The 20615-nt window shown below is 40.6% G+C and overlaps 1 protein-coding gene across 1 annotated transcript; it reads left to right on the top strand.

The window, feature by feature from the left end:
* Window positions 1-17731: 17731 nt before the first annotated feature.
* LOC103415011 (remorin 4.1-like) lies at window positions 17732-20343 on the top strand. The gene is made up of 2 exons (XM_008353368.4): window positions 17732-18894; window positions 19743-20343. Exons 1-2 carry the CDS (start codon window positions 18184-18186, stop codon window positions 19932-19934), a joined length of 903 nt encoding a protein of 300 aa, XP_008351590.1. The 5' UTR covers window positions 17732-18183; the 3' UTR covers window positions 19935-20343.
* Window positions 20344-20615: the final 272 nt, after the last annotated feature.

Genomic DNA, 20615 nt, shown 5'->3' on the forward strand with positions numbered 1-20615 from the left:
CCAGTTGAGGCCCAATATATGGTACATAATGTAGTCCCCCAAGTCTTCGGTCAATAGAGTCTGTTGGCTGGAGACTTCAAATTGAATCCATGTATGGGCCGAAGTGGCGGTTGTTCGGAAGCGGTATTTGTATACCCTGCACTGAAGCTTTGTAGGTGAAGCTTTGTAGGTGAAGCTTTGCAAGTGAAGCTTTGTAGGTGAAGCTCTGTAAATGAAGCTTTGAAAGCTAGAGTTTTTGTAAATGAAGCTTTTGAAGCTGATTGACATGAGTAATGCTCATGAATGTTTATGTTGATTGACATGAGTGATGCTCATGGCTCATGGATGTTGACATGAGTGATGCTCACGAATGTTGACATGAGTGATGCTCATGAATGTTTATGTATGATTGATATGAGTGATGCTCATGAATGTTTATGTATGATTGACATGAGTAATGCTCATGTATAATTTGAAGTACTGAGCGTATATTTGATCACCTGGTTGGTGGCATGAAGGAGAGTACGGGCTGTACATTTCATCACCTGGTTGGTGGCATGAATGGCTAGTTGCCAAATGATATTAGAGTATGGGTTGTACATTTCATCACCTGGTTTGTGGCATGAATGGCTAGTTGCCAAATGATATTAGAGTACGGATTGTACATTTCATCACCTGGTTTGTGGTAATAGCGGCAGGTTGCCGAATAATTGTGGAGTACTGGGCATACTTTTGATCACCTGGTTGGTGGTAATAGCGGCAGGTTGCCGAATAATTATGGAGTACTTGGCGTACTTTTGATCACCTGATTGGTGGTAATAGCGGCAGGTTGCCAAATAATTGTGGAGTACTGGGCGTACTTTTGATCACCTGGTTGGTGGTCATAGCGGCAGGTTGCCGAATAATTGTGAAGTACTGGACGTACTTTGGTTCACCTGGTTGGTGCTATTTTGGGCTTATGGGCCTTCGCCCTTTACACAACATTCCCGCCCATTTATTTTGGGCTTTGTCGTTTTTTTTTTTTTTACCCTTTGATGGGGTTTATACAGATATCTCCAAAAAATACGAAAAATAAATTACATCATTTCAAAAATAAGAAAAGTAAACCACATCATTCTTGTGGGGTGTTTATTCCTTGCTTTTGCTTTCTGCTTTTCTTTCTGCTTTTCTTGATCTCCTCGCTCTTTCTCTGTCCACCTTGTTTTGTAAGGTATCTTTTGCTTGCAAACCCACTTGCTTTGGTCGTGCCCATCCATTCTCACTTCTCTTTTTCTTTTTTTTCTTTTTGCTTTTCTGTTCCTTTTCTTCCCTTTTTCTTTTTACTGTTGTCTGAACACCAGCTGTAAAACGTAACAGCTGCCTGGATAGCCGTGACACCAACCCACTTGCTTTTCTTGCTTTTTTCTAAAGTGACTGCTGAAAAAGCCAACTGACGGGATCATAGCAGCGTGCTTTCAACCGAAACAGTTTATCCAGTGCACACTCCATGTATTCAATTCCTATTGTGCTAGGATCGACTAGCTTATAAAAATTAACATCAAGAAGAAAAAGCACAGCTGATGAACCCAAAACTCCATAGCACAAAAAAAAAACTTATCTTTTTTAGTCAATAGAGCAGCAGAGAGGGCAAGTCGTACTGTTGTTGTGGTCGAACCACTTTTCCAGACAACTTTTGTGGAAGAAGTGCTTGCAGGATAACTCAAATTCCCTCGCAAGACAGCCTGGAAGATCTTCGTCGCCAACTTGCTGTAAAACGGCGGAATCCCGTCGGGCATTCTGGACATCATCACGTCGGCGCCACGCCCTGAACACTCCCAGAGTAGCTGATTCTGTACGGCCTGTAAGTTCATTCGTTGGTCGACGAATCCGAGTCAAACCTAGTCGACGGCTCACATTTCTTAACAACCACGGTCTTGTTCACCTTGTTTAAGAACGTTGCGTTGTCGTACTTCCCAAAGCAGCCCTCGCAGGAGTCGAGGCACCACAACATGCCATTGCAGAAGTTGGGGCAGAGGGTTCCGAGTTGACTCACCGAGCGAGCAACGCACTGGGACTGGTCGATGTTGCTGCTGCTCGATGTGGCCTCTTCTCTAATCCATTAGCCCTCTAAGTAATTTTCAAGTTCACCTGGTGTGAAGCCCTGGGGAAGACACGTATTTTTGAACCAACAATTGTTTTCTCCTCACCCAGTGAAAAGTCCAAGTCCACCTAGTCAAAGTAGTAGTCAGGCATTTTTTAATCCTTCAAAAATATTTCCTTTGGTGCAGCCACTTTGGATTCGTCAACTTGATCTAGCAAGTTTTATGTGGCAACTGAACAGATTAGCCTCATGCTCCCTTGTTTGTCCCTCTTGTGTGATTTTGCCGATTCACCGTGGAGTGTGGTGAGGTTTTCATGGTGGTGAGATGAAAAATTGAGAGAGAACCGACATAGCTTTTTGTGTCGTTTCCCACAGACAGCGCCAAATGTTGATGCACAGAACCGGAGGTCTTGTTACAACATAAATCCGACCGTGAATCTGCAAGTAATGTAAATAACACAAGATGTATCGTGGTTCACCCCAAGATTTGGGCTACGTCCACACTGGTTATGTATTTATCTGAGGGAGAGAGAGCTTTGAGAGTGAGAGCTTTGAAAGGGTGAGGAGCCTTAGGAATTGGCCTCCCCTAATTGTGAGGGTGAGGAGTCCTTTTATAGAATAAGGGCTCATCACTTATTACATATTTGCCCCTTCCTTTATCACATTATTACATTTAAGTCCCCTGAGTATTTGTACGAGATCTAAATACGGAGACCCTAAATATGGTATAAACACTTTTAAATTACTCAAAGCCATCTATATTGTTGCATATGTGCATGTCAATACTGTTAATTTAAGTGTACTCTCAAATTATTTAGGGTTTAATGATATAAACCCTACACAAAATGTAACCCTTTAATAATAAACCACTCGGATTAGAAAAGCTAAGGGTACTCTCGTTATTACTATTTTTTGTGTACAATTGTTATTTGATCTTTGCATGGTGACCAATTAATTAACATAGAGTACTTTATATATGGCTCAAAAACTTTTTTGTTTCTTGTTGCAGTTGAATGATTGTGTTTTGTGTAAGATTTACAAGAATATATACCAGAAGCAAGGCGGACAAGAACAACGTCAATGAAGCTAAGGGTACTACAGAATCTGATCAAGGAGCCACTGATCTGCCTGCAGTTTCAAATAATTTAATATCTCATACTTTTCCCCAGATCAATCAATTTAGCATCCATCTCTTCTTGTTGGTGACTTGTGACACTTCTTCCACTGCAAGCAAACGTCTAAACCCCACATATTATCAGCGCTATTCGAGTCCAATCCACAACTTCAACAAGGACGAGGACCACTGCAAGTTACAAGTATTGTAAGAGCAATTCCACCGTTTCTTATTGCCTCGGGGATGGGCAACCCAATCCACTCTTCATCTCTTCAAAACACTCCAACCCACTTGGGCAATTGGACTCAAGGCAAGCTTGATAGAGAAGTTAGACAATAATCGCCTAGCTTAGTGCCCTGCCTATGTGACATAAGGTTGGTGTCATTATAAGACCAGCCACATTTTAAATTATTAAAAAATTATAAATAAAAAAAACGCATTAAAATATAAATAATTTTTTCACTATAAATACCTAACTATGTTGTTTCACTTTACACTACATTTTAATATTTTCAAATACTTTCAACTGATCTTTTATTATTATCAGATACTAAAAATAAAGTTAAATCTTTAATTATAAATAAAAATACTAATATTTTAATATGAATTGCCTTGAATGTTCAATTTAGGGTGGAAATGCACTTTGGCAGTTACTGTTCATTGCAGGAAATTGAATTGCCTATTATCCAGAGAGCCCTACACTGGCAATGTTCTTACACCTCGGGCTTTCCCAAATCATCAATCAGTTCTGCAGCCTGATCATCATCCAGATCGACAAATTTGGAGCAAGCCCTCAGATTATCAAACCTTTTCAAAATGGAGCTTCAGGAAATTGCAACTTCATTAATCATCAATGACCTCTATTTTGCAAGAAGAAATATTCAAGGGAGATCATGACAAGTATCAATGTTTGGCTGGTTCAAGTACTACTACTCAGTTACCTCCGCATGATCATGAAATGGAATATTCTTCACCTGGTCCAAGTGCAGGAACGAGTGCAAGAAGGTGCTATTAGCAATATTCTGAAAGCAGTAAGCTTGAAGGCGAAGGTGATGTTTCATTTGAGGATGCATGGTTCAGTTCCTTAATGGTGGCATAGATAATGCGATAATGTTAAATTAAATTTGCAAATTAAATGATGTGTCATCAATAAAAAATAAGCACGTTAATCAACACTTAAATGATAATCCAATCATCAATCACCACATCATTTAGTTTACAAATTTAGTTTAAATAATTTGATCTCTGTGGAGCCAAAAATAATCACAAGGCGACACGTGGATTCTTGGGTAAAAGAGGACAAAAATACCCTTGAGGCATACTGGGATTCCTACGCGTGAGCAGCAGGCAATCATCCCTAAACCAAGTCAAAAGTGCCCAAAATAGGTATCAACTTAAAACCTATTTCATTCCATATATTTCTTACCTTTTTTTCCCTCTTTTAGCTAATCAATTAGCTATTTATTTTATTCTTTCCATAACTTCTAAAACCTTCCTTCTAAAAATCATGATAAATGGCCAATTAAGGGGTTAATTGTCTATTTAATCCCTTAAATTGTCAATTAAGTGATCCCTTTGACCCATAAAACACCACATGGCCGGCCATCCTCCATGTTTTCTACCTTTTCTACCATATTTTCCCTTTTTAATTACCCTAATTAAACCTAAATTTAACCCAAAAACCCTAGCTAGGCCGGCCACCTCCTATCCCTATATAAAGGCTCCCATTTCCACCAAAAAGCAATTCCAACACTTTGGCAAAAATCCCAAAATTCTCTAAACACTCTTTCTCTCTAAATTCTAACTTTGGCATCGGAGGTTCTTCGGCCAAAGCCCCCCCCATTCATCGTGGGCGCGTGAGGCTCTTGGCCTTAACCTAAGGTGTTAATTGTTTTGTAGGTGCAAAATTGTCCAAGATCAAGGAGGAAGAAATTTGCATCCACAAATTGGTGCTTTCATTGAGAGTTGAAATCCATACTCGTAGAAGACTCTCGCACAAAATGGTTTTTTCTTTATTTTCTAGTCCATTTGAATATTTTTCATACGTTCTTATTATTAGAATTTTTTACTTGCAAAGGTTCTTTGATAAAACGTATAAGCAAAATATAATGGCTAGAAATTTAGAAAATTCTACAAATGAAAATTCTAATGTTCAAGAAATGGGATTGCGGAGATCTGTGAGGCTAAATGTCACAATAAGTGGAGCAGCACCACTACCACGAGTTTCCACCACGGTGGCTACCTCGGTAGCCACCTGTGGCGAGGTCCATGGTGCTTTCACCATGGCCCGAGCCGTGCCATCTAAGGCTCACGGCACCAAGGCCACAGCCCAAGCCGTGCCATCCAATCTTGCACACGTCTGAACCCAAGCCGTGCCATCCAAGCTTGCACGCGTTTGAGCCCAAGCCTCGCATTCGCATACATCACGCGCTGAGCAGCCTGCTCTCGATGAGCAGCCCACTCCCGTGGTCCAGCCTGCTCTCGATGAGCAGCCCACTCCCGTGGTCCAGCCTGCTCCCGACGAGCAGCCCACTCTCGCGGCCCAGCCTGCTCTCATGGCCCAACTTGCTCTCACAACCCAACTTGCTCCCGCCAAGTAGCCTACTCTCGTGGGCCAGCCTGCTCCCGACGAGCAGCCCACTCTCGTGGTTCAGCGTGCTCCCACCGAGCAGACCACTCCCATGGTCCAGCCTGCTTCCATCGAGCAGCCCACTCTCATGGCCCAGCCTGCTCTCGTGGCCCAGCCTGCTCTCGTGGCTTTCCAAGCAGCCCAAGTCGGCCCAAAACTATCTCAACCATCCGGACCTACCATCGAGCCGGGGGTATTCTCACCACATTTTTTCACGGATTTGACATTTTCCAACTCAAATCTCGCTCACGGAGTCTACCACCATTCCACTGCCCAAGGAGGCGCATTCCTTCCAAGCTCTTCCAATCCAAATGGCGAACAACACTTGTCTCGACAAGTCATAGAGTTGACGAGCGCCCTTGCACAACAGACAACCTTGGTGAATCAATTTTTGCAACGCATCGGGATCCAACGTGCCCCGAACGAGGTATCCTGAAGTAGAACAAGGGCAGACGAACCTTTCCAACAGCGTCCCGGCAAGCAGCCACGAGCCGAACGTTCGGGCAGTGTACATTTTCGATTGGGCCCCTGAGATAGCGTATACTCCCGTCTTAGCACACGAATGAGCATGCACTCTAGACTAGGCCCACGGATGAGCATACATTCACGGTTGGGGTCACACTCCGATAGTCAACATGAGCAACCTTCTGGGCAAAGTGTTCATTCGCGGCTAAACCTACAAGGAGCATCCTCCACCTCACATCAGAGTAGGCAACACGACGGACGAAGAGAAGCAGTCACTCAATCCAGCTCAAGTTCAACCAGCAGCCTGCGAAGAACTCGTTCGCCTGCTAGGAACGCACCACATGCACTGCATCCGCGGCATAGACGAGCCAAACACATGGAAGAGCAGCCTATACCAACAAATCATGGCTGGGGGCAACCGAGAGCTCTGCTACCCCCAATAAAGGCAAATTCAAGAAGAAGTAGAGAGACTATTGACTAAGCGATTGCATGATTTCCAACGCAACAAGGTCACCGACAAGGCACTATGACGGAACATGACCAACATAAGCAGGTCACCCTTCACGGACAAGATCGAGCAGGCAGAGCCTCCACGCGAGTTCAGCATGCAACATTTCGCATCTTTCAAAGGGGATGAAGATCCAGAGAAACACTTAAAGCGCTACTGAAGCGCAATGATCCTTTATCGAAACAACGATGATCTCATGTGCAAGATATTCGCCACCACTCTACAGGGCGAGGCGTAAGATTGGTTCTACACCCTGCCGCCACAATCTATCCGAAATTTTGACAAACATTCTTTGGTTTTCACCAAAGAATATTCATCCTATCGCTCAATCAAAAAGAAGTCTGACCATTTGTTCGACGTTAAGAGAAACCCAAAAGAGTCGCTTCGCGACTATGTGAGGAGGTTCAAAGCAGAAAAGGTAAAAATAGTCGGATGTAACGACTCAATAGCTAGAACAGCCTTCCAAAAAGAACTTCCAGCAGACCACCCACTGTTCGGAAAACTGATAATGAAAGAAGATCTAACTATGGCAGACTCTTTCGCTCTGGCAGAGAAGCATGCACTTTGGGACGAAGATCGCCAATGCACATTCAAAAACTTGAAGAAGTACCCGACGTCACACCCCTACTATCTAAACCGGAAGCAGCAGAGGACTTATTCACGTGTTTGACGGTATCTAGAGCAGCAATAAGCTCAATCATCATGCGAGAAGAGCTGGGGGCCCGACTACCTGTATTCTACAGTTTAAAAGCTCTCCTCAATGCTATTAGAAATTCAAAAGTTAACTTTGGCAATATTTGTTGTAACCTAAAAGCTCTCCTCGCACGCAGTCATCATCATGACACACTATTCCGCCGAATCCAGACGCACGACAATAAAGGCGTAGACCTTGGCGGATGCAAAGTTTTCTGACGAACGCAACAACTCGGCCCAAAAGACACGCCAAGGGCAAACGAACACTGGAATGAACACTCATAAGCAAGTTTTATCCTCGTCGCCGCAGAAGATTCTACATAAGAGCAACATGTACCGGCAGTTAAACACTACCTCCTACTGCGTGTCACACGGCCCTAGCCGACCCTTGCTCCATTATTCAGCTCTAGAGTGGCCCAATACCAGCAGTTGAGCATCTCCTGCCACATGTAATATGGCCCTAGTTCCATGGCTCCCTACCGCGCCTTCACGCCTAGCCTTGACAACGTAACAGAGCGGCCCAATGACACCCCGAAGGTAGCTGAGCACACTTCAGCCGCGCTTGCTCCACCCGATGGAGATTTCTGGCATTTACATGTTAATAGTGCATCCAACTACAAAAGAGCAGACGTGGTCCTTGTCACCTCAGACGGTTTGATGCCCGAGCAGGCGATCATTCTAGGTTTCAAAGCATCTAACAACGAAGCAGAGTACGAAGCCCCACTAGCAGGCCTTCGAATGACAAAAGACTTGGCGGTGAAAAAGCTTTCAATTCATTCCGATTCCCAACTAATCACCAGCCAGACTACTAGGGGCAAAAGCATGATGATCGTGGCAACCGACTACTTCACCAAATAGGTAGAAGCAAAGCCCATGACGACCACGACTCATACGGACATAGAACGCTTCATATAGAGGAACATCATTTACCGATTTGGCATCCCTTAATCCATCGTCACCAATAACGGCCCACAATTCGTGGGCAAAGATTTGGCAAAGTTCTTCCAAAAATATGGCATCAAGCAGCACATGTCTACGCCAAGATATTCTCAAGGTAATAAGCAGGCCAAAGTATCCACCAAGATGATCTTCGACTGCCACAAGAAATCCCCCACCAGTAAGAAAAGAAAATGGCCAGACGAACTCCCTGGATGTCTATGGGCATATCGCACCACCAAAAGACGAGTAACCAAAAAAAGATGGCCACAAACTTAAATCTGGCAGAGAAGAAGTACGAGCAGACTATCACCCGCATCGCAGCTTACCAGCAGTAGTTCCTTTCCAGCTACAACAAAAGGGCCAAGATCCGACAGTTCCAGCCCAAAAATCTAGTCCTAAGAAAAGCCTTCATCATTGCCCACAAAGAAGGCTCCAAAAAGATGGATCTCATCTGGGAAGACTTGTACAAGATCAGCAGAATAGGCGACAAAAGTAATTACACCATCGCTACCATGAAACGATAAAAAGATCGAAAAGTAGTGGAGCGCCTACAATCTGAAAAAGTACCATGTGTGACCTCCCACTACATCAAAGCCCGAAGACTCAAGAAGCTCGACGGGCACCACCTCACAAGTCGAGAACTATCCAGTTGTTATGCAGTTCCTACCTTACAGCTAAGTTCTCGTTCATTTCACTCGTTTTTCAATGAGGAATTCAGAATTGATCACAACTTAGCTCAGCTGCATGCTTACAACAACTAATCACTCCAACACTTCAAAAGAAGAATGCGCCATTCTTAGGGACCCATAGCAGGAATTGCGCCCCCCGAGGGACCAACCATGCTCTCCAGTGCAAGAGGGTAAACTAATTGCTCTCCAGTGCGAGAGGGTAAACCAATTCCCCGACACCCATATAGGTCAGCTCTCCAAGACGAGAGGATAAACTTTACACTCCGAATATCCAGACGTGGATGAGCCTGGCTGCCCTAGTATAACTTGATGCACGATGGCTTGCGCTGGGATTCCTAGAATTAGCCATGATGGTCTTTTTCAAGGCTTAGCTAACTGAAGGATTTTGGGTCTCTTGGCCTAATCTGTGGGGAACCGGGCCCTAGAGACGAAGGGGGCACATTACACAGTACGCCCTATAGACGACTGCCCTAGAACCTTAAAGCTGCTACCGAGTGCACTAAGATAGCCTACGGATTCCGGAAGACTGCTTACGGCTTGCCTTTTTAGCAGTAAAGCCGCGCTAGACTTATACAACCGCACATTCTTGTGAAAGGTTAAACAAGCTAGCGCGCATATACGAAGTTTTATCCACTGCCGACATGCTATGTAGTCGATAAGCTTCACCTCTGCCAAGCACGGAACAACTTACACCAAGTCCTAAAGTGTTGTGATACTTGCTACGCAACTTACGGAATTGAAGAAAGTCAAGGTTAACAGCCTAGTGGTTACGCAAACTTGTCTGCTTATGTAAGTAAGGCATCCGGCTGCCAACCCTATGGCTAACAACTTTGCAAAGTTCTACACCAACACCTACTGCTGCATAGGCTACGCGAGCTTGTCTGCTTATAAAAAAGTAGCATGCATGCCACTAGTCTATCAAGTCTAAAGGTTAGGGCATGAACAAAAGAAGCGAAGATGAAGAAAACCGAAGGAAAACATGTTTATAAACAACTAGCAAAAGTCGAAGGAGTTCAAACAAAACAAGAGCTACAAGGAAAAACAAAGAAAATCCTAAAGGCTACCTAGAATACTACACTACAGCAGTTTGGACATCCCACGACTACTCGTCACCACACCTTCAGCAACCGTAACGCTCTTAGCAGCGGCATCATCCGGCGCTTCACCCCCGGGCTGCCCTAGCCTGGGCACTAACTTGTCCAACTACTTCACCAATAGAAGCCTCAAAAGTAAAAGCAAGCAAGTCTTCCGGAGAAATAGATAAGGTTTTGAAACCTCAAGCCCATCATTCTCACCCTTCAGCTGCTCATTTCTTCTCAAGCAGACTAACACGGACGCGATGCAGCTCATCCACTCCCTTCTTAGCATAAGCAGCAATCAACTTTTCATCATTTGCATAAGCAGCGAAACGAGGCTTAGAAACTGCAAACTCAAGATCTTGAATCTGAGGTATTGTAACATTCAATCTCCTTTTTTGTACTTTCATGCTTAACTTGGATTGCGTCAAGCCTAGTTTTCAAGTCAACGATCTATTGGCGAACAGTCTCAAGCTGCAAAGAAGTGGGGGCAGAAATATTAGACCCCTTCAAAGCAACGAACTCATAATCTTTCATAGTATTTGCCATCTCCTTAGCAGCCTTGCTATATCTGCATCATAGCAAGCAGAGCAATCCTTCTATATTGGGTCGTATGCTTCGCAAACGAGCTTGGGCAAATAACCTTTCTGATGCCATCAACAAACTTGGGACAAGCGTCCATGTTTTCAAGAGATCTGGTTTCAAAAGCACATAGATCTCAGCAGCCTCCCCAAAAGCAGGCTTAATGGATTTCTCACAGCTGCCTACGCGAGCAGTCTCCTCATTCCCAGCAGGCGAATCAGTCTCAGCAGCATAAAGAATGGGCCTTGGCGCCACTTCAGCAGCAGAGTCCACCTTATCGCTTTTCATAATAGCAAGCATCTCCAAAGGTGAACCGGACTTAGCTCCCAACAGACGTCTTCGTACAAAATTCGGTACGAGGGGCATGATAGGACCTTTATGCCGAACAATCCTATCAGCAATCATACTAGCCATTCTTGACATGGCAGACACCACATGCTCAGATCTAGCAGCCTCATTTTTCGTCCCCTTGGAAAAAGTCAAGTCAATCACAAGCCTGGAGGCAGTTGGCGAGCCCGCACGAGCAGAAAAAGAAGTCTTTCGTTTTTTCTCAGCCGGCATCTCTTGAGCAAGCAGGGAAGATCCTTTTTCCCACCTTCACTTGCAGTAGGATCCATAATAGTGATTGGACGAGCCAATGCATCCGCCTTGATCCTATTCACCTTTTTTTTTTTGGAGCAGCCTACGTTTCTCTTGACGAAGAGAGTTAAAGTAGCCAACGCCATTCCTGGTACCCAACAGGGGAGTTCAACCCAACATTCCAACAGCTCATGAGGCCCGCAACCTCTTCATTTATCTCAATCACCTGCCTAGCTCGCGTCATGTCCAAAAGCCTAAAAGGACATGAGCCATGTGACTCGCCTAGCACTGCGCCACAACGCCACAATCCGTGGCCCCAGCCATACAAACTGCCCTTGGTTCTAGCCAAGTCGAGCAGCTTAAAGCAGTGGTCCCTGCCACAATACCTCATCGGCCCATGTCGAGCCGACTCCTGCCCATGCCAACCGACATGCCGCACCACCCCGACGGCTGCACCGCGGTAGCACCATCCAAGAACAAGACAAGGAAAATTAATTTTTTTCTTACCTCGGTGCGGCACGAAGAAGATGAAGAGAGCAATGAAAAACAGTCCTTTACACGGGCAAGATGTAGAAGATTGCTAGAGGAGGGGGAAAAAATATCCTCTAAGCTATCTCTCTCTTGTAGGGTAGAATAAATCTCTCTCCAAAGTTGATTTAATAACCCACTTAAGGTGGACTTAAATAGGCTTTGAGAGAAATTTATTTCCCTTTCCTAGAAGAATCTAATTTCCTATTAAAGAGAGAATCACCATCAAAATAGGAAGCAGTCTTAAGTTTGCTAAAACAAGAAGATCTCTACACCTGCTGCCCTTTCTTGCGAGCAGCCCAACAGGTGTGGGGGCATTTGTGGAGCCAAAAATAATCACAAGGCGACACGTGGATTCTTGGGTAAAAGAGGACAAAAATACCCTTGAGGCATACTGGGATTCCTACGCGTGAGCAGCGAGCAATTATCCCTAAACCAAGTCAAAAGTGCCCAAAATAGGTATCAACTTAAAACCTATTTCATTCCATATATTTCTTACCTCTTTTTCCCTCTTTTAGCTAATCAATTAGCTATTTATTTTATTCTTTCCATAACTTCTAAAACCTTCCTTCTAAAAATCATGATAAATGGCCAATTAAGGGGTTAATTGTCTATTTAATCCTTTAAATTGTCAATTAAGTGATCCCTTTGACCCATAAAACACCACATGGCCGGCCATCCTCCATGTTTTCTACCTTTTCTACCATATTTTCCCTTTTTAATTACCCTAATTAAACCTAAATTTAACCCAAAAACCCTAGCTAGGCCGGCCACCTACTATCCCTATATATAGGCTCCCATTTCCACCAAAAAGCAATTCCAACACTTTGGCAAAAATCCCAAAATTCTCTAAACACTTTTTCTCTCTAAATTCTAACTTTGGCATCGGAGGTTCTTCGGCCAAAACCCCCCATTCATCGTGGGCGCGTGAGGCTCTTGGCCTTAACCTAAGGTGTTAATTGTTTTGTAGGTGCAAAATTGTCCAAGATCAAGGAGGAAGAAATTTGCATCCACAATCTCCCTAGCATTACCCTACATCAAATTATGGGAGTTGATCAACAACATTTCAAAGTACATCATCCATAAAATATATAAAAAATAAAAAAGGATTAGAATATGATATACATTTCATTTGATGATATTAACTTCATGGATAGTTTTTTGGGAACTTTAACGAAAAGTTCCCGAGTCAATTCTAGTACTATTTACTTTATCCTTTATTTTGTCCTTATCATTAAAACTCAAAATTTTCAAGCATTTTTCATTAGTTTTCCTTAGTTTTTTTATATCTCCTTATTTGCTTTGTTACTTAACTATGCTCTTTTTCTTTTGTCTTGTCTTATTCCCATGTTCTTTGAACTGCCTATTACTTTTTCTGTTTTTCCCTCAACCTAATGGTATAGTACTATGGAATTGTGTCCTCCTCACCATAATTGTTATCGAAAATTATAGGTTTTTATGGTAAATAGTTTCTGAAATTGATCATTTTCATTAAGATAGTTTTTAAAATTAAAAATCGATTAATGTAATCCATAGAGATGGGTGTAGCAAATTAATGTGATTCTTCCGTTAAAATTCTATTAAGTGTTGATATGGCACATAAATAGATCCCACAAATCTATTAAAAAATATTTGAATAATAAAAAAAAACCTTTTATTTTTACCCAAATAAAAAGACTATTCAACATCTTCTTTCCTCTCCCACCAAGCAACCACTACAGTCTCACACCACTTTGTCGACTGCACCTCCAGGTCAAGCGACACCGGAGAGGTTTCAGTTCGATTATCAGCGCCGAAGAGCACGAGGACCGCGAGAACAGAGGTGCGACCGATTAGACTGGCTGGAGCGGACGGCGTCGATACGATCTCAGGACGAGAGATGTCGATTGGGGAGAGCATGAGCTGAGGGTGGAGGTGGTGGTGGTTTCATTGGATGGCGGGGAAAGGTTGGGAGCAGAGGAGGACGAGGAAGACATTGGTGGTGAGAGGGTGGTGGGTTTGGTGGTGCTGGGTGGGTGTGGGGGTTATGCATATGGCAATTGCATTGTGTGTTTGACAGGGTTTGGGTTGATGGCTGTGTCTCTATAGGAGACAGGGTTGGGTTTTTAGGGAGGGGATATTTTAAAGTTTTTAATTATCCTATTATAACAAAAAAAAAACAAAAACTTATTTAAATATTTTCTAATTCACATGGTAATATTTAATTAAATTTGTGGGATATAGTTATGTGCAACATCAGCACATAACAGAATTTTTGACATAATTGTAACGGAAGGATTAAATTGATTTGTAGCATCTATTTTCAAGAATCACATTGATCAATTTTTAATTTCATGAATTATCTTGATGTGATGATTCAATTTCAGAGATAATTGTGATAAAATCCCCAAATTATATTATCACCGGTTCACAATAGACAGATGAATGAGTTATTTTCAATTCCCAATTTCCAATCAAAGATGCAAACAACTCCGCACCAAACTTTATTATTATTGTTAAGAGAAATGTTAAGACAACTCTTTGAAAAGTGACATTTTTTATGAATTTGCTGTTATCCTATGTTTTATCATAATATTTTATAATTTGAAATAAAAATTAACGTTAGATTATAAGGTGACAGAGAATTCAAAGATAGTCTCACTTTAGAATGTGAAACTCCACTTTAAAATATGGGTAATGCTGTAGAGACTAAATTTGTAGCTAAATTTTACAAACTAAATGATGTGTCACCAATAGAATTGAACACGTTTATCATCGTTTAAATAATAATTCATCATTTATTTTCATGTTATTTAATTTATAAAATTTTGTTTATAAATTTATTCTTTGTAACATTCCTCTTAAAATATTAACACTTCAATCACATCACTAAACAGCTTCAAAACATCAATCCCCAAACGTTGATCTCTAATTGGATGCTGAAACCCTACCCAAAATTTTAAAATTAAAAGACTAAAAAAGGACATTATTCTAAGAAGCACATTTCATCTTTTCCTACATGTCACCATTATAAAGATAACAGTAGACTACTAAGTATTAAGTGTCAAAAACACGTGAGACGTGGGCGTCTGTTAAACCTAAAATCAATATCTTATAGGTAACCGTACACGTGTCCTTGATACGGTGGTATGACGTCATCGCTTGCATGGAGGGAACCTACGTTGCACATCAAATGGGTCCATCTTCCATTGAAATTGTTCCACGTGTATCCCAAAAACAGGACCTTGATAGTTACGGTGCGACGCGTGATTAGCGTCCGAATCGTCCATCTCCCACTTAACCTAGTTCCTTATATTTGTGGGAATCTCTCTTCTTTTTTTTTTGCTTTTTTTTTTTTTTTTGAGGTATTCATCAATTTTCTCCCTGAACTTGTAACTATTGGTCAATTTCCCCCCTCAACTTTAATTTTGGCCAATTTCCCCCCTCAACTCTCATAATTAGTCAATTTCCCCCCTCAACTTTAATTTGGCCAATTTCCCCCCTCAACTCTCATAATTAGTCAATTTGCACCATACTGTTAATTTTTTAATTTGATCATAATTAAACAAGTGTGTGTAAGAAACTAAATAAGATGTATGTTAATCATTTTCCTATGTCTTTATCCTATTACAAATAGATTAAAATTTAGAATTTTACAATTTATCATAGATATTATTATTAGTCATAATAAATCAGTATGGAGTAATTTTATTTGATTTTTTACTATACAAAATTGATAACGAAAATGATTGATGTGTACATTTTTGTATGTGAATACAATTTTCTTTATAAAAGTGAAAGCTAAGTTCAAGTAAATTGTGGAGAATCGAGCTTTAGTGCAAAAATGGCTAGTCAATTCATAATTTTCGACTCCTTATTAAGAATAACACATTTTATTTAAATAGGTCTGATCCATGAGTTTAGGATTATTATTTCTTCTTCTACATGCTTTAAACCCGATTCATAACTTTTTCTTATAATCAACCCATATCACATACTAATTGTATTATGTTTTTGTACATTTTACCCTATATTATGCATGTGAGTTTATGTTAATTTTAGTATTTTGTTGGAAGTTATTAGAAAGATTGAAAGAAAAAAAAATAATAGATGGAAAATTAAAAAAAATTAATAGTAGAGTGCAAATTGACTAATTATGAGAGTTGAGGGGGGAAATTGGCCAAATTAAAGTTGAGAGGGGAAATTGACTAATTATGAGAGTTGAGGGGGGGAATTGGCCAAAATTAAAGTTGAGGGGGGAAATTGGCCAATGATCACAAGTTCAGAGGGGAAATTGATGAATACCTCTTTTTTTTTCAGATAAATCTTTCGGCCGACACTACGAATCGAATAGAATATGGTAAAGATTTGGATAAAGTGTGTTTCCAAAAACAAAAAAAAAAAAGATTTGGTTAAAGTGTACTTTTTGCAGTAGTGCCCCTTGATTTTTCTCCCTCCCACATCCTCCTCCATATTCTACAAACTTGAAGAGGTTGAACTGTTGAACTATTGCACTTAACTATCTAGTTCTAAGTTCTAACAAGGGTTGAAATTGTGGATATCTGGGTTTGGAATTTTTCATTCAAGTTTGAACGCGTGTCCGTGTCGCCATCTTTCTTTTTTTTTTTCTTTTTTTTTTTTTTTAAGTTACCCACACTACTTGGCGTACCATTTGACCCGGAGGTCGAAAGTGCAATATCCTTATACTGGTATCGAGGTTATATGAGGAGAGAAATATTTGTCCGCCAACAATAGTACGATATCTTCTACAATCCAAAAAAGTAAAAGCGTAGTTCTTAATTTACTGGTAATATATTGAATATTTTTTCTACAGCTCGAAGAAGAAAATGCCTCAAATTCGAATATCTCATATATCGTTGTACACGACCACCATAAGAAACAAGCATAGCCGATAAAGATCTGTCACATATAGGGTTATAAACAAGCTGAGCGAAACTGAAGATCACCTTGCTCAAGTTTGGCTTGTTTAATTTTGGCCAAGTTTGGCTTGACTTGGTTTTGAACCAAAAAATTCGAGCCCCATACTGATCTCAATTTGCTTCGAGCTATTTCCAATGTAAGTTGGTTCGACTAATTTTCCCTTTTTTTTTTTTTTTTTGCAATATTGTGGTAGGGTTTAGGCTTAAGAGCTAACAATCATATCAAGTATTTTAAATATAGTGTTGTAGTAATCACTAATCATTAGTATGATATAGTATTCTATAAAAAAATATATCAGGATATAGTTTTTTTATACACTACTATACATATAAGATTATTAAGTTTATACCTCTAAAATGTTTTGAAGCATACTAGCACCGGAAAGAATGAACGGCAATGCTTATGTTGTTATATGGTTTAGGCTTCTTTAAGCGGCAACCATGCATGAAGCCCTATTTGTACTTTCCACGAGAAAGAAGAAACCCATCAAACTATAATTTCTAGTTTTTTTTTTTTTTAATACAATGATATATTTACACTAAGGGGGTGGAGAAATAAATTGGTTACGAACTCACCATTATCGAGATTCGAAAAGTAGGAGCTTAAATAAGAGCCGATATACAATTTGAGCTTAAATATTTGATATACAACTCTAGCCACATAAACGACCGACACGATGCACTTAAATATTTCAAGCAGGAGTAATTTATCAAATATTTCTCCAAGGAAACCATTGTATCTGCTTGTTTTAGCAATCCTTGTTATTATTATTTTAAACCTAAGTCGTTGATTAGAAGTTTGTGAGTAAAGGACTTCAATATAAAATGGCGGTTGGATTACCATTTTATTTCTTCAAGTGCAATCATCATTCCCAATCATAATTCAACATGCAACTAACTAGACAACTAGTAAGTGCTTAGACACCCAAGTTTTGTAACTTTTTGTAAAAGAATAGTGCTATGCATTTTATTTTTCTAAGCGAAATCCCACATAATCAGCTAACTAGTACATGTTGATGCCGATATTCAAGGAGAGGATGCAAATTAAAGAGTCTATACAAGGTGAGGCAACAGAAGAATAAGACTAAAAATAAGGAACTACATAAATAAATAGATTTAAAAAGATAATCAAAACCCTAAGCCACTTTTTATCTCATTGGGATAATTGACCGCCCTAATTTGTCCTTATTCACGTTATGAGCCTTTCACTTCAAACGTCTCCAATCTACTTCCATGTGTGGCTCAAATTACGCGTTAATCAAACCATTGTTAACATTCAAGAGCAGCAAAAATAGACAATTCAGAAGCCCTTGGTACTCTTAAATTTCTCAGTTGATCCACCAATCCTAGTACTCTCTCTGCACAAATCAAAAATCTTGATTCGCACACACAAACACTCTGATATGAATGATCAAGGGGCTGGCACCAGGCAAGGAGTACAAGATCATCATGATGATCATGGTGAAGATGAGCAGAACATCAGGGACATCCATGCCTTGACACCGCCTCGCCTGCCGCCTCCCGCCAATGGCGGCGGCCGCAGAAGAGAAGCTTGGGAAACCAGTAGCCAAACATCTTTGTCCATGGCCAGTGCTGAATTAGGAACAGCTTCAAGTGAGAACTTCACCACCATGAGTAGAGAGTTCAGTGCTTTAGTAGTTGCTGGGTCGGCAATCGGGACAAATAATAGCACCACAAATGATAGTGACTATAATACTATGATTAATCAAGGGAACAATAATTTGGGTAGGATCGGAGAGGAGGACAATAATATGCATGAGCAGGAGCTGGAGAGCAACCATTTGGCTATAGTCCCGGATAATTACAACCATTTGGACCCAATTACCTACTCTCCAAGGAATAGTCAGGCTAATAACCATATTGGGTCTTCATCAAGCACGGTTAGGACTCGGGATCACCAAGAAGGCGGCGGCGGCGATCAGATGGTTTCGGTGGATCGGGTGAAGAAGGAAGAGGTTGAAACAAAGATATCGGCTTGGCAAAACAACAAGATTGCCAAGCTTAATAACAGGTTTAAGAGGGAGGATGCTATTATTAATGGGTGGGAAAGTGAGCAGGTTCAGAAAGCTTCTTTATGGATGAAGAAAGTTGAGGTACGTTGCCAAAAAACTGATTTGGATAGTGATATTTTTGTGCATGCTGGAAAAATTGATTTCCCATGATGGTTTCTCTGACTAGTTGAAACTAGGATGATTTACCACTTGACTTCATACTATTTACCGTCCAATTATTCTTGAGAAATTGGCCGAAATTATTATTTTTCAAATCCCGTCAGTATTTAGCATCTTGCCGATATGTGGTCTCTATATTGTCAATATTTGATCATTAGCGTCAGTATTTGATTTTGATCAGTTCAGTAATTGAGATTTGATTTCTGATCGTTTTAGCCAATTTTTCAGTGTTCTTTTAGGATGCCATAATGAAAAATTTAATCATGACCATGATCATCGTCTATCATATTCATTATCATCATCTTATGAACAATATTTGGACTTTGAAGCATCTCTATTTCGTGAAACTAAATTGTCTTAATAATATTTTTATCCTTGCCAATGTTTCAAATCACGATCAAACAACTAGTCATAATCGGGATCGTTAAACAGTGATAACTTTAATAATAAAGATGTTCCATCTTTTTCATCGTCTTATGGCATACAAGGCCTTTGAAGCTTCTTTGGGGAAGCTGGCCAAATTGATTGCTTTTTCACATCTCTTGTCGAAATGACAAATTTTTTTATTAATGTAGTCAATCTTTGATCGTTATGTCATTGAATTTGATAGTTTAGCAAGTGTAATTTGATTTATGATAATTTTAGCCAATTTTCTATGTTTTTTTTTCTTTTTATTCGTGTCTCTTTTTTCCGCGAATTTTAGTAGAAAATGTGAAGATGAATAATCGTTATAACACCACATATATCATCTAATGAATGTGCGGATGCAGAGGAAGTTGGAGGAGAAAAGAGCAAGAGCCCTAGAGAAGATGCAAAACGACATAGCCAAAGCACATAGGAAAGCAGAGGAGAGGAAGGCATCGGCAGAGGCTAAAAGGGGAACGAAGGTGGCTAGGGTTCTTGAAATTGCCAATCTAATGAGAGCTGTCGGAAGAGCACCTGCCAAAAAGTCCTTCTTTTAGCCCCCTTACCATCGGAATATTCCAAATTCCATGCCCAGAAACAAACCACCACCCCCAAAAGGGAAAATAATTAGGGAAAATAAGTGCCCCATAATCCTCGTATACAATGGCCTTTCCCTTTTGAACAAAGGCACCCCTGTAAGAAATAGGGCACTGAAGTCAAAGAAATCTAGCAACTATAAATTTTGAGTGCTTTTGGTTGATGCGTATTTTTTTTAGTGTGGCAAGTGTGCTGGGATGTTGGGATGGATTTGTTAGTGAAACGACGTCGAGCCTTGTACAGTTTTCTTATTCTTGGGCAGGACTCGGGAGTTTTTAAGTGTTTGATGTCGTACTACATATAATTTCCTAAGCGTAATTTGGTGTATTTTATTTTCCAATTATGGAATGGAATGATAATTTGCACTAATTTCGTATTCCCGAGCCTAATAGCTTGGGCTTGTGAGTTTGTGAGTTTGTGAGTTGTGTTGTGTCTAAGCAAGTATAAAAGTCATAGATTATTTGAAGGATAATGCATGTGTCCTCCATGAGGGACTTGTCATCCCGCTTACAATTAACGAACATTTGCCGTTTGAATATCATAATCGGAAAATCAGAACTGTTCAAGTATGAATATCATAACCGGAACCGTTTATTCTATTTATCATCACCTAAAGATTATATCTGCAAAAAAAAAAATCA

Source organism: Malus domestica, chromosome 14 (assembly GCF_042453785.1).
Source record: "Malus domestica chromosome 14, GDT2T_hap1".
Lineage (NCBI taxonomy): Eukaryota > Viridiplantae > Streptophyta > Magnoliopsida > Rosales > Rosaceae > Malus > Malus domestica.

What these genes read in the sequence shown, in the direction of transcription:
- LOC103415011 (XM_008353368.4), top strand. Translation starts at nt 18,184, where the DNA reads ATGAATGATCAAGGGGCTGGCACCAGGCAAGGAGTACAAGATCATCAT. An exon ending in TATGGATGAAGAAAGTTGAG is followed by an intron (nt 18,895 to 19,742) that starts GTACGTTGCCAA and finishes GTGCGGATGCAG; the next exon opens with AGGAAGTTGGAGGAGAAAAG.